The 24,326-nt window shown below is 39.0% G+C and overlaps 1 protein-coding gene across 1 annotated transcript in view; it reads left to right on the forward strand.

Moving 5' to 3' along the window:
• The window catches only part of ANK3 (ankyrin 3), a 210,247-nt gene that overhangs the window by 91,230 nt on the left and 94,691 nt on the right, over positions 1–24,326 (forward strand). The window contains exons 9-18 of the mRNA XM_059821466.1: positions 2,127–2,225; positions 6,553–6,750; positions 8,767–8,865; positions 11,640–11,738; positions 12,978–13,076; positions 15,213–15,410; positions 15,935–16,033; positions 16,769–16,867; positions 20,511–20,708; positions 23,092–23,190. Of these exons, the coding sequence (XP_059677449.1) occupies positions 2,127–2,225; positions 6,553–6,750; positions 8,767–8,865; positions 11,640–11,738; positions 12,978–13,076; positions 15,213–15,410; positions 15,935–16,033; positions 16,769–16,867; positions 20,511–20,708; positions 23,092–23,190 (1,287 nt within the window). The remainder of the gene's footprint in view (positions 1–2,126; positions 2,226–6,552; positions 6,751–8,766; positions 8,866–11,639; positions 11,739–12,977; positions 13,077–15,212; positions 15,411–15,934; positions 16,034–16,768; positions 16,868–20,510; positions 20,709–23,091; positions 23,191–24,326) is intronic.

The following is a 24,326-nucleotide window of genomic DNA, read 5'->3' on the forward strand; positions in this document are numbered from 1 at the left end:
TTTTTGCATTCTGCTCAGTACTTGATATGCCCTTGCCTGTGGAAACTACTGGTATGAGAAATATTACGTTTTTTTAAACACTTGTTGTGAAGCTACAGTAAAACATTTGTAACTCAGCTGATAAACATACCATTCATGGGTTTTGATGTCTTTACTTACATGTTTTGAGCAATACATCTTTATTTTGTGTAGTATCATTTTAAAAATATATCCTGCCCTGTACTTCATGGGCTGAAATAACAGAAAGAAGCAGAAATGACAATAACATCAGCTCCAGAGTTGCCAGTAAGAACATAGTGGGCCAAACTGTGTTCATCTCGCATGAACAAATGGCTCCCTGAGTCCTGATCAAGTTAAGTCTGAACCAAAATCTTTTCTTCATCTACATCAAAAACATATGCCTTACTTGAAGTGGAAGAACATGCACAATGAGAACCAAGCAAGTTTTAAATGAGACTAGCAGAAAAAGTTAATCACAACAATTTCTGTCTGCTATCTTTCATAGGCTTCTTAGGAGAGGGCAAGAAAGCAGAAGCAGGAGAGGGTAAGGCTCTCTGAATCACTACCTCCCTCTCCCCAGCTGCCCTCTACACTTTGCAGGCCTTAAGCTGATGTTCTAGTAGAGTGTAATGGTTTAGGAATTACCAAGAAAGAATATTGTAATTAGGCATGGAAGGTTATGGTCTGAGGAGGTAATTTAATAGTACTTGCTACCATAAAGAGACAGGCAGAGAGGAGGGAGTGCATGTGCGTGAATTAGCGAGCACAGAATGTGTGAAAAGGAATTTTAGATAATTCTTTTTATAAAAATGATGTGACATACATATTTTAGACAATGCAACATACGTGTGTTTGAGTGCCAGAAGACACTTGAAAAAGGTCCCTTACTTTATGACTTGTATTTGGAAAATTAATAAATATTTATCATTTTCATTAGTTTCAACTTCTCTTACAAAGGCTCCTCTTTTGACATATTTGATGAAAATAAAATATTGTTTCTGTGTGACAGTATCTGCTGCATATTTGTTTTCTTGTAACAAATGAAATGTTTTCTCTTATTAATTCTGAAAACATTAATTTTTCTTCCTTATTTTTCTTGCAACTATGACATTACTATTTGTAACAAGCACTGTGTCATACGGCATTGAAAAACTCCATGTGACTTTACTCACAGTTACTCAAGGCATACGTGCTATCTTCCATCATAGCACTCGTGTACAGCAGGTTACTTGAGAATTGTAAACGGGGTACAGGTCAAAGAATAATCAAATCAGTTTAGAATAACTCTGTTAATGTCAAAAAGAGTCTTCCTCTTATTTAAGGAATGCATTTCTAATATCACAGAATCATTAAGGTTGGAAAAGACCTATAAGATCATCAAGTCCAACCATTAACCCAACACCACCATGCCCACTAAACCACGTCCCGAAGTGCCACGTCTACACGTTTTTTGAACACCTCCAGTGATTGTGACTCCACCACCTCCCTGGATATAGTTATCATCCCTGATGATAACTATTACTAAGCAAACTATTCTAAAAGAGGTATTAACAGTATGCCTTGACTCTAGACCAGTCATTCAGCTGGAATTCACACAAGTGAAGTCTACATGACAAGAGACAGAAGTTAATCCAACGTACTTTTATCACCTGGGATTAAGATGGTTTTCTCATATGCTATACACCTGCCAAAATCAGGGTAATAAAAAAAGTCTAAGTAGGAAAGATTTTTTTTTTTCCCTTCTCTCAGACAAAAGATGCATAGACTTCGATGCGTACTGACAAATGAAAGACGTAATTTTCTCAAAGGCATGCAGGCAAAAAGTACCTGATATGCAATCTCATCTCTTTCTTGCATGTGCATTTACCACTTTACCACATGTACAGTGAGGGCCTAGAATTAGCCCATTGCACAAGCACCAATTTGATGTGACTATTTACATGTTTAGAAAATCAGAGCCAAAATGTACTCTGTCCATTTGAATAAACAGGTTCAGCTGTTCAGTTGCATAAGAGTAGCATCCTGCAGGAATTAATTAGTTTCTTAGGACATGGTAGGTCTTTATAAACGTGTGCAAGATTTTACTGTGTCTGAAATGAATCGATTATAATGCTTGTGTCCTACAGGATGGGTTGACCCCCCTCCACTGTGGAGCAAGAAGTGGCCATGAACAGGTTGTAGAAATGCTGCTGGATCGTGGTGCCCCTATTCTTTCCAAAACCAAGGTAACTGGTACTGTTTTCTGCTGGGATAATCCTTGTATTCTGTTTTTTTTTTTTATGTAATTCTGCATGTCTCATATATTTAAGGGTTTGACAATAACTTTTCTATATCATAGCTATTTAAAGTAAGTGTGTGGGAGATCGCCAAAGTGAATGCCGTATGTAGCGCATGTCTGCATATGGGAAACGTGTTAAATCGAGATACACAAGAAAAAGTTTCTGTGCCAACCAGAAAGGAATGTATGGTAACCTTATCCCTCAAAATTTCAGTAGTTTAAAATGTCTGTATCTATCGTGGAATAAATACATGGTAATTACAATATATCTTCAGCTTGCACCAAATTACCCTAAGGCTAGAGTAGAGATAAGATGTAAAAATAGAGCAATGTCTCTTTGCAGACACAGCTCATATTTCCTTAGGACTTAGCCTGATAACCAGTTTCTCTACTTTCTATCTCTCTACAGTTTATCATGCAAAATTCTTCATGGGAATCGCGAATCACCTGCGCCAGGGTGCACAGATTACTTTAGACCCAAGGGTTGGCATTAAAGCACCCACTTGCCAAAACTCTCCTGGTGGTGTTCACTTCTGTGCCGTTATTGCGGATTTTAAATCTCAGTGCGGCAGCCTGCTTTGTAGCACCACTACAATCCATGACTTTCCCATTCAGGATTGACATTTGGGTTGTGCAGTTTGTTGAGGTTCTTTCCCAAGATAACCTTCCACTACATTTTTTCTCTCGGTCTGTAAGCAATGTATTTCCAACATTTCTTGTTTCCTTCTGTTGTTTCTTTTCTCTCTTCTGTCATCCTGTCCTATTCTGTCTCAGTGCCCTTCTATATTCTGCTTTTCTCCTCCCTCTTCTTTCTTTCTTTTTTTTACCCTTACTGGAATATATTTAGCATTTGTTTGGGGAGGTTGGCACCAGCCTTCCTTTGCTCAGTGAGTCACTGGCAAGTGCTATCATTGGTAATCTGACAGACAGGATCCACCCATCCTTTGCATGTGGAGTTTCCAGGGTCTCCCACAGCCCTGACTTGCAAACTTCACGAGCCAGGGGAGACAGTAAGGGGCTGTCCAGGAGCCCTCCAGGGCCCATCTCCACACCACTGCCACTCTCAGAGCCTAGAGCTCATACTCCAGGGAGTAAGGCTCTTCCACACTCTCTGGTAGCTCAGTTAATTACTTGCAGAAAAAAAATGTAAACCCCATTGCTTTGATTTCCACTATCATAAATGAGAACGTCTCCTAAGGAACTACATTTCTTTGCCGCTTGGATTTTATATTGTTAGGTGTTATCCCTAAGCTTAACCTGCTGTTCAAGGCCCGTGGGTTTGGAATTTGTTCCTCTTCCTGAGGAGATTCACACAGCCTGGCCCAGAGTTCACTAGCCAACGTCAGGCAGATGAGAACATGGGATAGTGGGTTTGAAATAGCCCAAGGCTGAAAGACACATTTTGGATGTTGACCTGCAGAGGCTATTGTAAACACCTCCAGCAAAATAGGAGCTCCTCTCTGGAAGGGGGAAAACTATGTTATGTGTTAAAAAGCTAACAGAAGAAAGTGCAGAGCTTCTTGAGTTTCCCTCTGATGTGTTAATTCTGCTGTTTTAAGAAGGTAAGCTAAGAAGTAGCGGTACCTCTGAATGACATTAATGAATCTATTCATTTGGCACTAAACTGCAGTACTGTCCTCTGCAAAAATAAGTGGTTCCATTCTCTTCAAATTAAGTAATATATTATTGGAAATAGGACACATCTTTGACAGAATTTGAACTTCACAAAGTTTTCTCATGTTACATAGAACTTTCAGAAGAATAACCACACTGCACTTTGATAGCTATTTCCAGCTAGAGATTGTTTAGTGTAGTGCTGGCCCTTTTTCACACTGGAATAACCTTAGATTTATTTTCAGGGGAGGCAATGACCTAATGGATTATCTGGGGTTTTCTACAAGCAAAAGGAAACCCAAATTCTAGTCCTGAGTACAACAATGGTCTTCTGTGTGAGAAATGACATCTCTGTGTATCAATTTCCATCTTTTTTTTAATTGCTGTTTTTCTAGTCTTGTTTGGTGCTTTTCTCCTTCCCCACCCCCCCCCCCACCCCCCAGGCCCAGTCAGGCACTTGATACTCTATTTCATCTCTGTGGTCCTCTTCCTACTGATTTTTTTTTTTAAGGTATCATGTGACTGTCAACATATTTGATTAATCTTGAACTTCTTCACCTTTTAATGTTTTCTTGGCAATCTTCATAAAAATAGTAATATAACAGTGCTTATATAGTGGCTTCATCTTGAAGTACCAATTCACTTCTTACAGTCATTGGTGGATTGTCTCTTACAACATGGATATGGGACATAACATTTTTGTAATATTTTTATGATATTACATAACATGTAATATTTTTATTATAAAAGTAGGAAGACAAAGACATTGAAATATTAAATAACTTGTGTAAGATTGCAGAGTGTCTTATCCCGCAATAGAATTAAGAGCAGGCCTGGTTTAGGTCATAACAAGAGACAATATTCCAATGATGTTTTGTCTTCAACTTCTTTAGCATTCAGTCTTGTCTCTTGCTCTTTTGCGTAAAGTCTGGCTAGTTGCTGAACTTTTCTCATTAAAGACAGTTTTTTGTCAAGCATCTTGCTGATTTTCCCATATTGATGTGTGGCTGCTCTGCTTCTTCCCTTCTTTTCCATCAATGTCAGCCTCTTTCATACAAGTCTCTCCTATAAGGGAGTCCCATGTCATCTTCTCAATTTCTTACTTCATTGATAAGTGTGGTTTATTGGCTGTTATTGTTAAGAATGACACTTTTCTGCCTGAAGGATCTTTCTTGTAAAAATGGAACAGAACAGTGTATGAAGTTTCACGACTTTTTACTATTGCCTAAAAAGCATCTGTTTCCAGGAGGGCTTGGTGACTGAGTGAAAGTAATCTTTTTTTATTCTGTTTTAACTACACTAGAAGACAGTGAAAACATTTAAAATACATTGCTAGTATTAAACTTCCATGCAGATAATTGCTGTAGTTGCCTTTGGAAATGGGAGAGAGGCTTATCCAAGCCAAAATAAATCACAAGTGAGATGCCCATGAGGTAATCTTACTTAAAAGATACAACTGTGTCCAAGGATGTCTGCTTCCCAGCACTGAATGTAAACCACTTTCAAATTCTGACAGTATTAGCCTGTTTGCTTTCACCATCCTTCTTCCATGTCGCTTATAAAAATTATTTCACTGTGTATTTCTACCTTTATTTTGAATGTTTGCCATTACTTGTTATGATATGGCCGTGGGAAGGGAGAAGAAAGAAATCATCCGTTTCAGAAAGCCTGATATTTCAGCTGGTTTTACGTTGTTACTTTGCCTTTGCTAACTGCGGTCACTTGAGGGCGCTACATCTGTGAGCAAGAGTTTCAGTTACTTTGTGATGGCAAACATTGCGTACTGTCAGTCATTTACATATTATATGCTATTATGTGTTACCAGAATAGCTCACAGAATCATTAAGGTTGGAAAAGACCTGTAAGATCGTCAAGTCCCTGCACTTGAATCTAATTTTGACATTAGAAGGACTAAGTAAAAAAAAAAAAAATACAAATGGAAGAAGGTGTGTTGTTTTATTCCTAAACATTAAACTGTCTCAGGTTTTTACTTAATGAAACAGAGCTTTAGCACTGCTGCTGGTAGGTCACATCATGGTGGTCTCATTCAGATTTTTTTAGCCTGGTTGCACTTGAAACTTTTGCTGTTGTACCAATATTGCCTGGGAAGAATGGTCTCCACAGGTGTGTAATGTGGTGTAAGGCAACTTACATGCACATGCACTGCATGTACATCCCAAATTCAGGAAAACAGTAGTGGAGGGATGAGGGAAGGTTGTAGTGATTACTGAGTGATGCTCTGACCTGCTGTCTCATGCCTGGTATGTGCAGGCTACATTAGAGTGGTGAGTTTAATGCAGCTTTTAGAAACAGCAAGTATTAGAAGTCATAAAGTGCTGTTCTTCACATAACTTAGTTAACTCAAGCAACTTATCTGAGCTATGCTGGCTGAAATAAGCAACATTTAGAGCGTTGCTGGTATGGTATGACAGGTTTTTTTAAGGTAGAGCTGCCTACAAATTCTAAACAAACAAGCTTCAAATTCCACACGGCTTTTGCCAGAGTAAGAACCCTCATTACGCTGACATGTTAAGTTAAATTTGGGTGCTCTCTGGGCTTGTAAAATTTCTCATATGACAAATGCTCTAAGAACAACTTGGAGGAGTTTAATTTTTCTGAGCATCCTATAACCCATCAGTGTTGGATCTTTTTGTTTGCAGAATGGTTTGTCTCCGTTGCACATGGCAACACAAGGAGATCATCTAAACTGTGTTCAGCTTCTGATTCAGCACAACGTGCCTGTAGATGACGTCACTAATGACTATCTGACTGCACTGCATGTTGCCGCCCACTGTGGCCACTACAAAGTTGCCAAGGTTCTCTTGGACAAGAAAGCTAATCCTAATGCCAAAGCACTGGTGAGTACACAGTAGGTTACTATTCACAGCTAAATATTCTTCCAAAGTTGCAGTGAGACTTATTTGAGAGTTGTTTTCTGCCTGCTGATGGTTGACAGTGAGGATATGTTGTAGTGCTGCAGCCCAAGAGAGGATGCTCGAGGTTTAAAGTGCTAATAATATATCATGCAATCAGAGTAGACCTTTGCTTACAGACGGTCAACAGTGATTTATGAATTTCTGGTGTAACTAGAGCACTTTTGCCTCCTGGTAGCTTGTTATGATTCTGAATACATGAAGCAGCTGCAGATGTAACTATTGTAGTTTTTGGTATGGAGATAATTCTCATTTTCTAAATGTTTGTAAAGAGAAAATAATCAGCAATGCTTAAAACTGAGAGAATTTTTATTAGCTTTCAAACAGTAAAACGTAGGGATGAGTTACATAACGAGTATTTGTGGTATTTTGTAATTATGTCAATGGAGTCATATGCCTTTCTACTTTAAAAACAACTTCAGCAACAAAATCTGTTGGTGTAATTAAACTGCTTGCAAACTGAATGCATTGGTGCATTTTGTGCAAAGTTTTACTTGCAATCCGTTGTTTTTGAAATGTCTTGTTGATTTGTTCTTCAATAACTGTTCCAAACAAATTTACATTCTGACGTTAATTGGGTTGACTGTTGGTTTCACAGCCTGATGCTACTAACTCATTCAATTCCTGAACTATTATGTGAGCTCCTGAAACCCTCACAAGTCAGGTGGGATTGACTCTCTTGAAAACATCACAGGCTCCATAGATTTCCTTCTCTCAGCCACGCTGTTTTTTTGTGTCAAATCAACCTGTTGTCAGGTGTCTTTGGTCAAGGTATTATGATATATGGGGTTTGTTCACTATAACCAGCAAGTGGGGAGGCTTGTAGGCCTGTAATATTTATTTTTGCCTTCTGAAATAATCAAATCATCATCAGGTTTAGCTTGTCAGGGTTGCTGGCAGTGGCCTCTCATTGGTCTGGTAACTTAGCCACAAATTTCCTTTTCCCCTAAATCTTTTAGCGTTTCCTTTTATTCTGTCCTGATCCTCATTCAGGATGATTAAGTAGAAGGAGCTTGAGAGCAGTATCTGGAGCTTGAGTTCACTCTTCCCTGAAACACAACTGAGCTTACCCTGGACATTGTCCGCTGCTAAGGAGAGAGTTGAGAGCTGCTCACACTTAACTGGAACAGACAATTGCACTGACCTCATGTTACAAAAGCACATGATATTCTTTACTATGTGGCAGGTAAAAAAGATAATTTTGATCAGATCTGAGGGACTAGTTCTGTCAGCTGTTTTCAGAATTGTTCTGCAAAGGCTTTTTTGATGAATATACAGAGCGGCATCAGCATTCAGTGCACTAATGTTATTGTACCAGTCATGGATGCTCTGGACAGCTTAATTTTCCTGGTTTACTTGTTTTCTGTTGTACCATCTCACGCCAAATAAGATGGTAGTTTTAAACATTCACTCTGTTGCACATGCAATTTTTTTTAGAGGGGGCAAAGTAATCGTAATTACAGTAAACTGGCAGATAATTAATTAAAAAAAAAGTAGTAAGATTAGTTTAGAAGAGGATCTCAATGCAAGAGCTTGTAAAAGTAAAGTCCTTTTTTTATCAGCAGTTCTGAAAAGCCAAAAGAAAACCAAACCAAAAAAACCCCAAACCCCAAAAAAACCTCCAACAAAAAATACCAGCCAGTTAACAGTGAATATCCTTAAGCAGAAATGAAGCTTTTGACAGTTTTATGTGAACTGAGAAGTTAAAAAAATAATTTCTTTATTGGGGTGGGCAATATATTTCATAATTACAACAGGCTATATGAAATTCATCTTTTTAGAAGTTTTTTCCTCTCTTTTACATGACCAATTTAGTGAAGCCAAAACAAATCTGGGAGGTGTTTTGTTAAAATAGAGGAATGCCTTATGTGAATTCCATGCCCCATTCTACTTTTTAATGACATATGCGGTATCAAAAAGTATATTCTTTCTCATTTACAGAATGGTTTCACACCTCTTCACATTGCCTGCAAGAAGAACAGAATAAAAGTAATGGAACTTCTTCTGAAGCACGGTGCATCAATTCAAGCTGTGACTGAGGTAAGAAGTGGTCTTTTCATATTTGTCTTTGGTTTTCTGACAAAATTAATCATAACTTTATTGATTAATTTTTTTTATATTTCTAAAAAAGCATGTACTACCATTCAAGTCAAAAATTATTTTCAACTAGATATTATCAAATTATAAAACTGAATAATAAAGTCAGTTGCTCTCATGGATCACAATACCCAAACAATTGATATGCTTTGGAAGTACAGTGGGGATAACAAGTGAAACACAACAGATTTTAAACCAATTTTTTTTTAACAAATTTTTTAAAAAAATCTATCATTTCTGCCAATTTTTGCCTGTAATTTAATGCACAGAAGATGAAATTCACCCTGTTAAGGAGGTCAGGTGAAGACTGTACTTCACTCAAGTCCTATTTTGAAAGGTGGTTTAATTCATAGACCTTGTTTTGGCTTTCCACACAGAAATGATATTCACCCACCATCATGGGTCATCACAAATCAGTTAGACAGAAATCAATATGCTCTTACTTCAATCAGCATGAGATGGTCTGCACCCATTTATTGGCACAATTTAGAGATTAATTAAGTACCCATGGAAAATTTGGTTTGTGTGTGTATACTCTACTAAGTTAGGAGGAAAGGTCACCTATGTGAATGTGTGACCACTGACGAAGAAGCCAGGTTAGAAAATGATAAACACTTCCATGGATTAAACAAGATAAAACTGGGAGCAGTTCACCTCCTCAAAATGGAGTTTCATTTTGATGCATGGGGTTTTGTTCTAATTATTCAGTAGTAAATCATACAGCTCCCTTCCTGGCTTTCTTGAGAGAGAACTGAGCCTGCCCTTGCTACAGCTTACATATCTCCCAACTAGGTTTTGAAAACCATAGGGCTTGTAGATGCAGCTTGCAGAGTCTCGTTTGAAGTCATGTTAGCAAGTGAGAGGCGCAAAGAGAACTTTAACAGAAAAGATGCCATGTCTGTCCTCCATATTAATCAGTCACCGTGGAAGTAGAAAAACTACCTATTTGAATTTTATCCCTTTTAAATACAAAGAATTAAAAGAATGAAAGCAACAGCAATATCTAACTACACTGTCTTGTGTGAGTAAATTGGGTTAACAGTCTGATCTGTATTCTCTGAATTGTTTTTTCAAGCAAAAACTTTCCAAAAGCAAGAGCTCTTCCTTTATTTCCTGTTGTTGCCTCACCGTGATCTCACCTGATCTCAAACCGCATTTGACTGCATTTATTGAAATTCATCATGGTACTTTACTGCAGGGCTCTACCTTCCTGCCTGCCTCTTTCACTGGCTATCTATATGGTAACAACCTTTCAAGGCAGAATTAGGAGCTGGTACTTAGCATCCATCCATAGGTTGCTGTTTCTCTAGTAAGAAAGATTTTATCTAGCCGTCAAAACAAATTGGCCAGAAAGCTTCACGGTATTTCTCCCCAAGAAATGTGAGAGCAAACAAGCGTTAGTTGCGAGATCTGAATAAACAGTGCAAATGCAACAAGAGGAAATGGTACGAACTATCACAAATCGTTGCATATGAACTGTTTATTGAAGGTAATGCTTATTGCCTTTTCTATGGTAAATTCCGCTTTTCAGGTAGAATCCGTATTTCTATTTGTAGATACTGCATCTTTTTTTTTTTCAGTTGCAGGCTTGAATCTCTGCAGTATAAGTTAGTGTTTATGGTTAAATATGACACATATGCATTATATTTCCTGCAGTCTATTATTTTAAAAGCATTTACTAAATTATGTGAAACAGGGAAAAGAAATTACGTATTCAACCAGTTATTCTGCTTTCCTGCTCATGTTTGCTATTCTGCATGAGAAAGGAACAAAAGTGTGTTTTCCTCACCTCTACCCTCCTGGGACTTGTGTACATCTATGGGGAAGCTGCCTAAATCAGGGGATTTCCAGAGATCCACTGGGCTTTCTCCTTCTGCTGGTAGCAAAACTCCCTTCTGCAACCTCTGGCTGACTGTTGCTACAGCTGTGCAGAAGCAGCTGTGAAGAGACTTTAGGGTAATGCCACTTGGAGAAATATTAACTATTGATTGGATTTCTAAAGCAAAATCCTTGAGGGTCATGCCCTGCTAAATGACTGCTCCCTTTTTTCCCTCCCCTTCTCCCTCTCACTCTTTCTCTCCAGTTGGTCTTTTATATCTTGTATAAGGGCAGTAGTGCACATTTGTGATGGTGATGGTGCCACAAGGTCCTGAGGGAAGGGGGAATTCTCTTTAGCCCATGTCATCTGTGTCTGTGCCTCTCTGGCTGGATGCCACAGTTTTGAATTCCCTTTCTCCTAGAGAAACAGTGGGGATGGAGCTCACCACTGAGTTCAACAGGCCTTTTTGTTCACCCAAAAGCAACTGGATTTGGTGGGGACAATGAACACTGCATCTTTTTTACACTAGCTAAATGTTCCAGAAAGTCTTACCTTTATACCAGCAATACTTCTACACTTTTTTTTTCTGGTCCAAAATGATATGTAGCAAAAATTTAAGGAATAAATCTTGCTTAGATATAGCTGATTTTAGTAGATGAGGAATTACTAAATTCCTAGAATATTTTTATGTTTGCTAGTGAATCATAGGCATTGGTGTTTCCAGTTCTGTATGCCCTTTAGTTTAAGCATGTGTATATGTTTCTGAGAAGATAAGATCCTCTCAGAAGAGCAAGTGCTTGGATTTACTTACTTTAGAATAACTTATTTTTTCCCCATGGCATTCTTGTAAAGGAGTGTGGAAGTAGGTATTTAAGTTTGATTTTGGTTTGATTTTCAGTCGGGCCTAACGCCAATCCATGTTGCTGCCTTCATGGGACATGTAAATATTGTATCACAGCTAATGCATCATGGAGCATCACCCAACACTACCAATGTGGTGAGTAATAGGTTTCTTTTCAGCCTGGCAGAACTGTGAATGCATTATAATTTTGGGAACAGCACTGTTGTGAAGCGCCTAATTCTGCTGTTTGCCATCCACCTCCACAGCAGTTGTGGCTGGAGTCATGGGACAGGTTGAGGAAACCTCAAAAGAGGCTGACCTTAAGCAGACTCTATTCTCTTCATTTTCTGAACTGAAGAATGAGAACATACTGTAGCTTCTCGTGTAATTTTTGAGATGTGTACTTGACTGTCGAGCACTGTTTTCCCAGGACCCCAGGGGCCTACCATTTAAGGGAAGTTCTGCTGTTATCAACAGATTGCAGCAGATTGTCGGGACATATTGCCTGTGTCCATACAGCCGTACAAGTGTGCTTTTCTACTGGATGTTCACTGTGTGCCCCAAGGCTCCCAGGGCATTTGTAAAAACTGAAGTCATTGTTAGATGGATATTTGAAAGTTGGGTAGTGGGAGGAAAGTAGAAGCTTGTTGATTCTTTTTAACATCTGACCTCAAAATCTCCCTTTCACCTTCCATGCACAGGTGCAGTTAGAAGACAATCTTTTATTAAAGTCTTCATCTGCTCATTCTATTAGATCATATAAAAATGCAACACCATTTGTAAATTATCAGGTGTTTGTACCTAAAGACATATTGATGTCCAAAAATGTAGAAAGCAGTTTCCTCTCCTGAATTTATTCTGGTTTCTTTGGATTTGTATTTCATTAAGTCCATGAAGCCTTAATGTACTCGGTAATGATTTTTTTTTTCCTCTTGTTCACTCATCTCAGTGCTTGTCAGATAACAAATGACAGTGGGAGCATAGGGCATAGCTGGAGGAAAGCCAAAAATATGTGTATCTGAATACACAAAATTTGAAATAATTTTTTTGTTGGACTAAATTAGGGTCTATTTAAATGGATGTCATTTTTAACACTGTTAGTAAAATGCTAGTAAATACAAAAACTGCACTGTCTCTTTTCAGCAAAAGACTAGTGACAAAGGCACTATTGTGTTGGGAAACTGACCCTGAAATAAATTGCTTTGTAGTGTACAGCTAAGAGGTCAAATATTGACTTAATCTCCCATCTTGCTCACAGACAACTACTACAAAATATTCTAGTGGAGATTATTTGCAACTGGGTCACCAGTATTTTTGTATTTATGAAACATGTTGGGGTTTGTTTGTCCTGCAGTGTGTTTTTAACAATATTTTATTTTTGCTGTTGCATGCTAGAGAGGAGAAACGGCGCTGCACATGGCTGCCAGAGCTGGCCAAACAGAAGTCGTTCGATACCTGGTACAAAATGGAGCTCAGGTGGAGGCTAAAGCTAAGGTAAGGTGATGGGCCAGGTATAATAACTCTAGATTATCTATCTTTAACAAAGCAAGTAATCACATTTGTCTTGCATGTGTCTTTTGGGAAGAGAAAGGGAGATGAAGCCAAGGGCCTTGGCATAATGACAACTGATACTTTGTTACGTACTCTCTTACTGTAGTCATGAGTGATCTGTATGTAAGAGAGAAGGCAGGAGATGTCAAGTTGATACCATGCCCATTTTTTCATCAACTTTTAGTATAAACTATTCTGTGTTTAAAGAGTTTTGTTTTGGGGTGGGAAGCAAGGAGGGGGAGGAATGCCTTAAATCTGCTTTTATCTCCGCAAAACTGTAAACACTATGCTGCTGCTGTCTCCTGTCATGTCCCTAAAGCATCAGCCTGTACGCATGCAAAAATAGTTGTACTTCTAAAGAACATCTCCTAAAGTAAGGAGGCACAGTAAGGGCATGTGGCATAGGGCTGGAAAGAATGAACAGACCCTATAGAAACAATTGCAATTGAGGAAGATAAGGGGGAAGGAAAAAGAAATGGTCAAGAGCCGCTGAAAATACATACAAAATTACGGAAATAAGAGTTCCAGGAAACAGACAAGGGAAAGAGATAAATGGGTCTTAATAAGTAAAACCAGGAAAACTTTTTTTCAAATAGTGATTAAATTAATACAATTTCAAAGAAATCTATTTTTCACTGTGAAATTATCATCTGTGAATTGGCTTACAAATAAAGTTACTAGTAAGAATATCTACTTATAAGGAACTCTGACTAAGTATTTATAGCAGATACATTTCAGATCTGCAAGCAGTCTGACAATGGAAGTGAATCATGTGGTTTATAAATCTCCAAAGACAGCCTTGAAAGTGAACAGCTCGTGCTCAGAAGCAGTCATGCAAATATTTTCTAAATAATTTCACACAATTAATTTGTGCAAACTACCGTTGCCTATGATCAATTTGTTATCGCAAATAACAACTAAATACACATAGTAGATTATACAACAGTGCTAACTAACATCAGCCGTGAGAAATTTGTGGGAAACGGGCATTAAACTGGAAACGTTTAAGAACCATAAAGGCTCTCCACCAGTCAGAGGAGAATTTCCCTGTAGAGAAGCAGCATTCACATCCTGATGTGCTTTCATCCTAAATCCTAAAGGTGTAAAATCGGTGTTGTAGGATGGGCAAGGGCAGAAGTCTCCCTAGCAGAGAACACCCCAGAGCTACTCTGCTGCGGGACGTGGGGTAGCAGTGCTCAGCGGGGAAAAATGGGGAGAGAGAGATGTTTGAATAGATTTATGAGGAACAGGAAAAAAATAAGGTCATGGGCTTTGTTTGCCATACTGTTGTGATAGTGTGCTTAATCCAAAGATTGTACAACTGAGAATGGGGAGGACAAAAATACAAAACCAAATAATGAATAAAGAAGAAATTATGTATTAGACTCTCAGAACAAGGTCACAAACAACTGCAATATTTTCACTGAAGGAAAATAAATAAACAATGAGACTCATGACAGGGCAACCCCTATACTTAGAACTATTAGGATTATTGTGTTCTGAATGAGCAATGACAAGATGACAGTGAATTTCAGCACCATGTGTTATCTTCAGTTACATCCACTGTAAAGTTATCTGCACAATACCAAACAAATTGTTCACCAGTAAAAAAGCACAAAATATGATACTTAATGCAAGTTACCAGGCAATATTATGCTAAGCACCTCAGGTCATCCCAAACAACTGATTGAGTTGTTAAATGTTGCTGGGAGTCATGAAAGAGATCAAGATGTGAGGAATAGAGCTACGCATTTGCTGTGTTTTACGAAAGGTCTCAAATTCAGCAGGAAACTCAATTCACCTTAGTGGCAAAGCAAAGTGCGGCAAATCCAGATTAAGAAAATTGATCAGTTTAACTGTTATGGATTTTGTACCTGTCTGGAATATTTTGTGATGCATCAACAAGGTACAATATATCTTTATTATATGACAAAGGGAAAGCCAGAGTGCAATATTCACTAGGTAGAATTAATGCTCGTCTGCAATTTTGAAAAGTGATAGAATCTGAGCAAATATTTCCTGTCAAAATATGAGCCTTAGTTTTCTTACGTTGGGCTGTGTTGTTTCGTTTATGTTTAGGATGACCAAACGCCGCTGCACATTTCTGCTCGACTGGGAAAAGCGGATATAGTACAGCAGCTGCTACAGCAAGGAGCATCTCCAAATGCAGCTACGACATCTGGCTATACACCCCTGCATCTTTCTGCTCGAGAAGGACATGAAGATGTAGCTTCTGTTCTTTTGGATCATGGTGCATCTTTATCTATCATTACCAAGGTAAGGGAGTTGCAAAAGTGATAGCTTCAATAGTAAAATATACCTGTAGCAAGTGGTACTTGTGAATTAAATGCTGCAAGAGTCATATACACATACAAACAATGTAAGAATGAGCTGCATTTTGTTAAAAGGGTACAAAGAGTCATGCTTTTACCTCAGAGCCTGACATATAACCAGTATCCCAGTGATTAGACATGCATCTTCTCGGAATGAAAGGAATGCAGGGCAGAAATTCCTGACCAGAGTTGATAAGCTGTTACCCAGCCTTGTCCTGGGGTCTTTGGTGGTGTGAAGAAAGGAACTGACTCTTCCCTTTTTACAGTTGTTTTAATGTAGGTAGGGCTTTGCCTTGCAAGGGAAGACCTCCAAACCTGCCAGGGCAGTTGGGGAACTGCAGACTTGCTGCCTGTACTCAGGGCTATGTAAAGGGATGGATGGTAACAGCAGTATCCTTGTAGATCAGAGACAAACCTTGCCCTGAAAAAGAGTGTACAAGGCTGCTATATAACTGCTTTCTCTTACAGAAAGGATTTACTCCTCTACATGTGGCTGCTAAGTATGGGAAAATTGAGGTAGCCAACCTCCTGCTTCAGAAGAATGCATCTCCTGATGCTTCTGGAAAGGTAGGACAGAAGAAGCCACTGCTGCTTGCACCTAAATGCACATAATGTTCTAATAATATCCTTCTACCTACTTTCCATCGCACTAGTATCCACAGCCTGGGTTTAACTGGAATGGGTTTCATGGAATATTCTGGTCCCTGTTGGGGCTGCCAAAAGTCAGCAAGCTCTTGACAAAAGTGACTTTTATTGTCATTAATTGACAAAAAAATTATGTCCTGTCTGTACCCATCCAGGGGAATGGAGACAAACCATTCATCTACCTTCCTGCCTAGATTATTTACAGTCCTTATCAGAGTATTCAGGCAGCTGACTCTGCTCCCACAGGTCTCATGACAAGGGGGCAAAGCCCAGTAGGACCTCAAGCTTTCTAAACCAGCCCAGCTTGGATTTTTGGAGATCCAAGGGACAGTTTATTTATCCACTGCAGTAAAAGAAAAACATTGCTGAGGGGGTGACCTCAGGGTCAAAATTCCTTACCTGCTCTGTCCTGGGGGCAGCGCAGATATGTGCTTCTCTCTTCCTCTTCCCTGGAAAAAGTGAAAAGGGCTTTCACAGCTCAGTAAGGATTTTCAAATCTCTGTTTTATTTTTTGATTTTGAAGTTATCAAAGACTCTGGATACATGAATGAATAACAAACACGTTTTTTCACTTTATCTACTCCAATTTTCTAAACTCTTAAGTTTTCCCTGGAGAGGGTCTGTAACAGCACTTGTTTGTTCTGCATGTGTTTTTAGAGCGGTTTAACGCCACTGCATGTAGCTGCACACTACGATAATCAAAAAGTGGCACTCCTACTGTTGGACCAGGGAGCTTCACCTCACGCATCTGCCAAGGTACAAGTACTGGTCACTCTTGGGGAACAACACCTGGGCTTTTTGTGTCACTTTATTCGCTGTCCTTTCTAGACTGTATATGCTTGCAATTGCAAGGGGCTCAGTGACCTTGTTTGTTGATGTCTCGCAACCACATAAAGCTGTTAGAATAATTCTGCAGATGAATAAAATAGCAGTAAAAAAGCAAATTCAGATGTAGAAACATTTAAAATCTCTAGTTTCAATAAAGGTCAGTCTCGGTGAATACTGAGCCTTGCTTTCACTTGTCTGGTCTCCTCAGTACCTTCTTCAAGCCAGCCAACTTTATATCATTGCATCTTAACATCTGTGCAGGGCAAGCTTGGAGTTAAATCCTTGCTAAACAGGGGTAGTTCTCCTGTGTTGTGCCACAGGATGACTTCTGAGGTGTGATATGTTTCTCAGCACAATGTACGTAATTTTTAATGGGCTTCACAATACTTCTACTATAGTGTAAATGGAGTGGTGAGAAAATAAAAGAACTAGTCACAACCCTGCTTTGACTGCAATTTACTGTAGGCCAGACAACACATAACATAAGATTTCAGAGGATGTGAAAGAATAAGTATTTAAATGTATTCTAGTTCTGAGTAGAAAAAAGAATTTAGAGAAGCTTAAAGTGTCTATATCTTTTGTGGATCCCAGTTTTTAAGTATGGATCAATAATCGATAGTTGGACAGGAGCAGTAAGTAAAACAGGGTGGAAGCATATGTAGGTTCAAGTGCAAATACCCCATCTGAAACAACCCAGATACGTTCCTAAAGTCACTGCAAAAAACCACTGTGGAAAATGGAGAGCTAGCGGAAAAACCAGTATCGTAGATAGACAGACAGCTCTCCTTGATTGCCGCCTTCTCACACATGACTGAATACAGCCATAACACTAGAGGCCTTCTGCGTGGCTAAAGAAGAGGATGGAGTCTGTCATACATGGTAGGTCCCAGAGCTCATAGCGCAAGAGAGAGGCAAGTTTAATAAACATGGATAGCCATCAGCAATGACACAGTCTAAAATCAATAATGTCGATAGTGGCAATCTGCCAGAGCAGTGCTGCAGGAGGTGAACTGGAGTGGTCTCTGATCTTTTACTACTGCAACACAGCACTCTTAAATGCCATTGTGGGGAAGAAGGGGCCTTCTGAAAGGGATGAGAAGACACTGACCCAGTTTTCACTGAAAGAAACTGCCGGTGGAAGCTGTGCACCCTGTAGGGGCAAGGATTGCAGCTTCCGAAGTCCAAACCCAGGTGGAAGCTTTATAGACTATGGTACAATGTTACACAAACTCATGTGTCAGGTCACCTTAGCTTCCCCATCTGTAACAGAAGTTTTGCAGCTGCCACTTCAGGCCTTAAAGTGCCAACTGTAAGTCTTCCTAAAAGCAAGCATTTGTTAGTATTCTGCAGCAAGTGAACCACAGCAACACTGAGTAGAGTGTCAATACTAAATAAATTTAACGGTAGCATGTTTGTTGCTTTAGGCACCCACTGTGCAGTCATCTGAAAGATGATGTTGGTAACAGCAGATGATTTCCCATTTCTTTTGTAAATGTGGTCTAATAAATAAATGTGTTATGTCGTATGTCATCACTGGCTCCACAGTTAATTTCATCAGCAGTTGCTTTTTCTGTGACACTCCTGTCTTTAACACTGATCTTAGGACTGGCTCATTAGCCTGGCCCGGCAGCATTTGCCTTGAAGAGAAGAGTGATTGGTGAAAGGGTATGGGAAGTGGCCATGTCAGAGTACAGCGCTGTGATACAAACAGTTATTCTGATGAATCATTTTTCGTTTTTATAGGCCAAAATTAGACCTTTGCCTATTTTTAATTTGCCATTCACCTTACAGTGCTTCTCTTCATCTCCCTCCCTGCCTCCAAAGCCTCAGTTTTTCTCTGTCCCTTCATCTTTAACCTTTTTCCCTTTTTACCTCTTTTCCCTGGGAGCCAGAATAGCCCAATACCCTGCCTTCCAAACTTCTCCGTTCCCTTCTGCATCTATGCATAGTGACAGAGCACAGCCCTTACCATGAGGAGAAGATGCAGTCTGAGACTGAGCTGAATTTCAGCTTTTATTTTTCAGCTCTTTTTTTGCCTTCTGTTGGCAACCTGCTGCTTTCCATTCCACTGAAAGCAATGTATGCCCATTTCTGAGGAAAAGGCTTGAAAACCGCATTTGTTATTTTACAAAATATACATGGGCTCAATTTAAAATACACGGAGTTTAGCATATACGCAGGATTTAGCACGTAGTATTTAGGATTTAGTAGGTGCTTATATGGCGATGGCTGTTTTACATGTCAGTCTCGTGCAGGAAGTCTAAGGGAGAGGATTGTGTTTGGTTTTCCTGAAGCATTTTATCTTCAAAGTGAAAATTCAGTAGCTGTATACTTCCCTTATTAGTTGTGGCACTGTGTTTCCCGGGTGTCATTTTGAAATATCTTGTTATCTAAGGTCTGAACTGAATCTGAATTGAATTTTGAAGGTTACAGAACCTTTTCCACATGGAGTTAGTGCTGTGCATCTCTCTCACTTCCAGATTACTATTAAAGCTCTCCTGTAATCATTTTTCTGTGGTCCTACCTGCATCGCCCTGCATCTGTTGTGACCTGCCTTCCTATATAGTCCAGCCTGCTGCTTCACAGGGTGCAGGGAGGAGCCAAGCCACGTGAATGCTTTGTGCCTTTAGATAGATTTTATTGGGCTGTGTAATCTGAGATGCACATGGTACATATGATACTGTACGAAATGGCTTATGCAGCTAGGGTCTCATCCCCCCAGCCGTCTTCCTTAGTCACATGCATATGTGTGCACGTTTGCCATTTGCTTTAAACAAGGGCTAATACATTTCTGAAAGACAGAAAGTTCTTGATTAAGCAGGCATCGCAATCTTTACCAAAAGCTGGTCATACATTAGTCCATGTTTTGGTATTTGCGTGCTAATCAGTTATTCTTTATATCTACTTACCTATTTTCTGCCAAATCCATCCTTTTTTAGAATTCTAAAATTTTATCGTGCAATGGATACTGCATTTTTATTTTTAGTAGTGGGCTCACTAGGTACATATATCGGAAGGAATAAAAAAATAAAGAATGCAAGACTCTGAAGTTATATGCTTTAATTTTCCTTTGATCTGAACGAAAAGAGCCTGTTAGTAAGGTTAGGGTAAACGATGCAAGAAAGGCCATATTTCATGTACATAATGCTTTCATTCACACTGGGAAATGGGAAAAAAAACCCAAACAATAACAGCTGTTCTGAGTTATGAACACACATCCTGCTCTTCTGTTTGTTAAAGATTTTATGTATGTTTAAGGAAAAGTAGCAAATGTCTATGAAATGAAACTCAAATTCCTATTGCTATAGGTTGTGCTTTTCTGAACAGATTTTTTTTTTCCCAAATTTGAAAGTTTCTTTCAGAATCCTCCTATTTGTAGCAGTACTTTCAAAAACAGATTGCTTAAAGCTCTGATATGTTCATTTGTACAACTAGTTAATATTGTATTTTACTATGTTTGACAGAATTTTTAGCACTAATGACTTACTTTCATGGAGTCGGGTAGGTACAGGAAAGTGATTTATCACATTGTTTAATGAGTAGCTTGCAATGGAGTGCTATCTGTTGACAGAACGGCTATACGCCACTGCACATAGCTGCCAAGAAAAACCAGATGGACATAGCAACGACACTGCTGGAATATGGTGCTGATGCCAATGCTGTAACCAGACAGGGTATTGCCCCTGTACATCTTGCCTCTCAGGACGGCCACGTGGACATGGTGTCATTGCTTCTTACTAGAAATGCTAATGTAAATCTCAGTAACAAGGTAAGTGTTCCCCCTGCTCGGTGCTAAGGCAATAAACAAACATGGTGATGAGAAAGATAGGGGCCTGCAAGTAAATTTTGTCCGCTGTGATTCTGCAGGTTTTAAAAACCGCTGCAGGTGTTTGAATACACATCGTCATTTCTTCTAGCGAAGTCAGCAGCATGCAGCATGCCACGTCACATTGAATGAACTGTATTTCGTAGTACCCAAGTTTTGATGATAGCACATGCTGCAGAGGAACTTATTAATCCATCTCCCTTCCTTCCACGTTACGCTAGCCTGCCAAAACATGCCTAGAGAGAAAATGTCTTCCTCCACCCAGCAGTTAATGGGATTGGCACATGTCATTTATGAGCCTCTAGATACATGCCTGCCCATTAAGCAATGGTAACAACTAACTTGTTAAGGGAAGCTGATTTTTTTAATGGGGTAATAACAGCAAGGTTGTCTGAGATTTTGTTCATTAATATAAGTGATTCTTCCTCCCCAGGGGGTGTTCCTCAGAGCACAGTGACTTTTGGTGTAATTTGTCCTGGTGGCAGGAAAGGGAAGTTGGTAGATTTTAGTTTCTATATGTATGAATTTATAGGCTATTAATTCTGCTCTATAGTAATGTTCCTAGCAAATGTGCAGCTTTTATTCTTTAAATGCCCCGCTAAACATCAGAGATGTTGTAAAGTGCAGTTCCAGTATGGATTTATGTGGCTAAAGTAGAAAGGCAAGAGGCAAATTTTTCATGGAAAATATTTCTTATTCTCAGCAGGTAGAAAGTCTTGGTGTCCTCTGAGGCCATAGATGATGCTGCATAGGGCTACTGTGTTTTCCTGTTTCTAACTTTACAGTTTGGTTATTATTTTTGGGCCCTCCTTCAGGAAGCTTCTCTTGCAGATGTTGATGATTTTTTTTTTTTTTCCTCCCAGTCTCAGTCAAGTGTGTGGGCTTATGCAGTGCAGGATGTGCTTTGTATCCCCACAGGGCAATGTGCCACGTGCACATTCTGTATCACATTGGCTGTCATGGTTTTGCTGCTAAGGCTAATACAGAGAACATGACTACAGCTGCTTGGCATTTTGATTCAGAGGTTAATTACCTGCAACATCCTTCAATCTGTTACTATTCAGTTGTAATCTCTAGTTTCTCATTATACTGATAACACCACCTTTTGAAAATAGTTTCCCTGTACTCACTTAGGGATGCACTTTTCCTCCGAGCTCAGCATCTACATCTGAAGCCAGATATTTAAAGCATGCTAACTTTGAGTTTTGCAATGGGAATAAAAAAAGCATTTATTTTCTTCAGGTTCCACAGAATGGTTGGGAGCTGAATACTCAGAGCTCCAGTGTGGGCACTGAGCACTTATTTAATCTTTTTAGGAGGTTTGGCCCATAAAATCCAGACTCCATTTGGTAATTCACAGTTGGTTAGTGTTAAATATTTGTGTAGTGTGACCCATCTAAGCTGCATTGTCATCAGGATTGCATGTTTGAGTGCAGTACAGTGGGATGCTGTCAGCAGTTACTGTCTTTGGTAGGGACTCCACTGTGGACATGAGTTTGGTTTCAAGGGTAGAAAACTTAGCAAGTGTTTCTGCCTCATGTGCCAACAGCTGCCACACGCTCTTCTGTCACTGGTGCTAAAGGCAGTAGGAACAGAAAGAGAGAAAAAGAACTGTAATTTGCAAGTAAAGGATATTCTTTCCCATTCCTAACAACACCCCCTCAGCAGATTCTCTCTTCTACCCCTTTTACCTGAGGTCTTTTATGTGACAGAAAGTTGCATAGCTTTCTGAGGTTTTAAAGGTTTTAGATCTCAAGTTTCAGATAAGAAAAATAATGAGCTATCCAAAAAGTAAGAGTGTCAGTACGTGGCATCTAGCAAGTCTGTATACTCCCTGGGCGGAGAGAAATGGACCTGATTTCAGAGAAATGTAGTCTTATCTTTTCTGTTTGTGTTTGAAAATAATCAAGTAGAGGAGTAAAAGGTAAGGATAAATCTGAGTGAATGTTACTTCTAGAAAACTTGTAGAAGTGTAAACAATAATTCAATATTTCTTTTAAAATCTTACTCATTCTAATGAAGTAAATTAGGAGGTAAAAAAAATACTATGCGACTTTTTCTTAAAGTGCTATAATTTGCTATCCCACAATGAACGCTGCATGAAGAAATGTTCCTTGTGTAAAAGAAACATTATCTTCCTGGCTTTCAAATTGTAGTTTCTTGCAAATCAACAAATGGGATTAGGAAGTACATTACACAGTGAAAGTGGAATTTATAATTTCATTAAATTCAGTAGGATGTTTTGAGTGTTACTGATACCTGAACTTGCATTTTAGTATTCATGTGCCTCCTCTGAAGATTGTTACTTGTTGCTTCTAATTTACAGAGTGGACTGACGCCACTTCACCTGGCTGCTCAAGAGGATAAAGTCAATGTAGCAGAAGTTCTTGTTAACCAAGGAGCTTCTGCTGATGCACAGACGAAGGTACAAACACCACGGTTAACATGTATTACTTCCTTCCAGGGAGGCATGAGTCTGTAGACTGGACTAGTAATCAGTTTCAGGGTGAAACTGAAATAACAGCAGAGAAACATTCCTTGTAATAAATTATTATAGAATATATTCTGAAAACTGAAGATAAGGAAACCTGAATGTTTAGTGCTATGCTCAGTCTTTAGGCAGTAAGCTTATTTCTTACCAAATATTTAGATCAATATAGATTTTGACTGTAATTACTTTTGTGTTTCACTGAAGGTAAGTGGGATCTGGTTTTTATGTAAGGAAACTCAGAAGAGCTTGCACTCTCTGTACAGAGAGTCATATAATCTTTCACCGTATGCATACTCTCATCTGCTTTTGGTATTTTTTACATGTTGCACGTACTTTCCATTCAGCTGACAGTAGAAACAAAACACAGGGGTACTGTTACTTAAAACATCTATATTTCTGACAAGAGAAACAACGTGAATGCAATGTATGCATTTCTGGCTATTAAGTGGCTAATACTTTTTCCCATGACTTAAGAGACTTTATGAAATGAAGTAGTCTCCATTCCCTGAACTGATACTAAATAGCCATCCATAGACATGATTCTGCAAGTAAAGCCTTTGTTCATTTGTAAAGATTATCCGCTACTCCTACAGCTTGACTCAGCCTTCATGACTGGATGTGTCTGAATTTCTAAGCTGCTTTGTTTTGCAAAGCATAGTGAGGTGAGCTGTTTCATCATATGGGTACATTCCAGGGAACTGACTTTTTCTGGTGTCCCAAGTCCAGACTTTAGACCATTGTTCTCCTGATAGTAAACGTTAACCCTTTAGGTAGTCAGTAAATATTGCTCTACTGTACCTTCAAAAATATTATTAGAGATCAAACATTTAACTCTTGAGGACAAATTTGAAATTCTTTATCACTGTTTTCTAATATGAAATACATACATGCAATGGTGGTCCATTTCAAATTTACTTGCCTAAAAATATTTTTGCCTAAAGTAAATATTTGGACTCCTAGATAAGAGACCTGGCTTTCCAAGGTGCTTGGGGATGGTTTTGAGACCCTAAGCAATGATGCCTCCCACTTCACAGTATTGGTTTTAAGAGTGATGTCATGAGTAAATTCCA

The sequence above is a fragment of the Gavia stellata genome, chromosome 9 (assembly GCF_030936135.1).
Source record: "Gavia stellata isolate bGavSte3 chromosome 9, bGavSte3.hap2, whole genome shotgun sequence".
Lineage (NCBI taxonomy): Eukaryota > Metazoa > Chordata > Aves > Gaviiformes > Gaviidae > Gavia > Gavia stellata.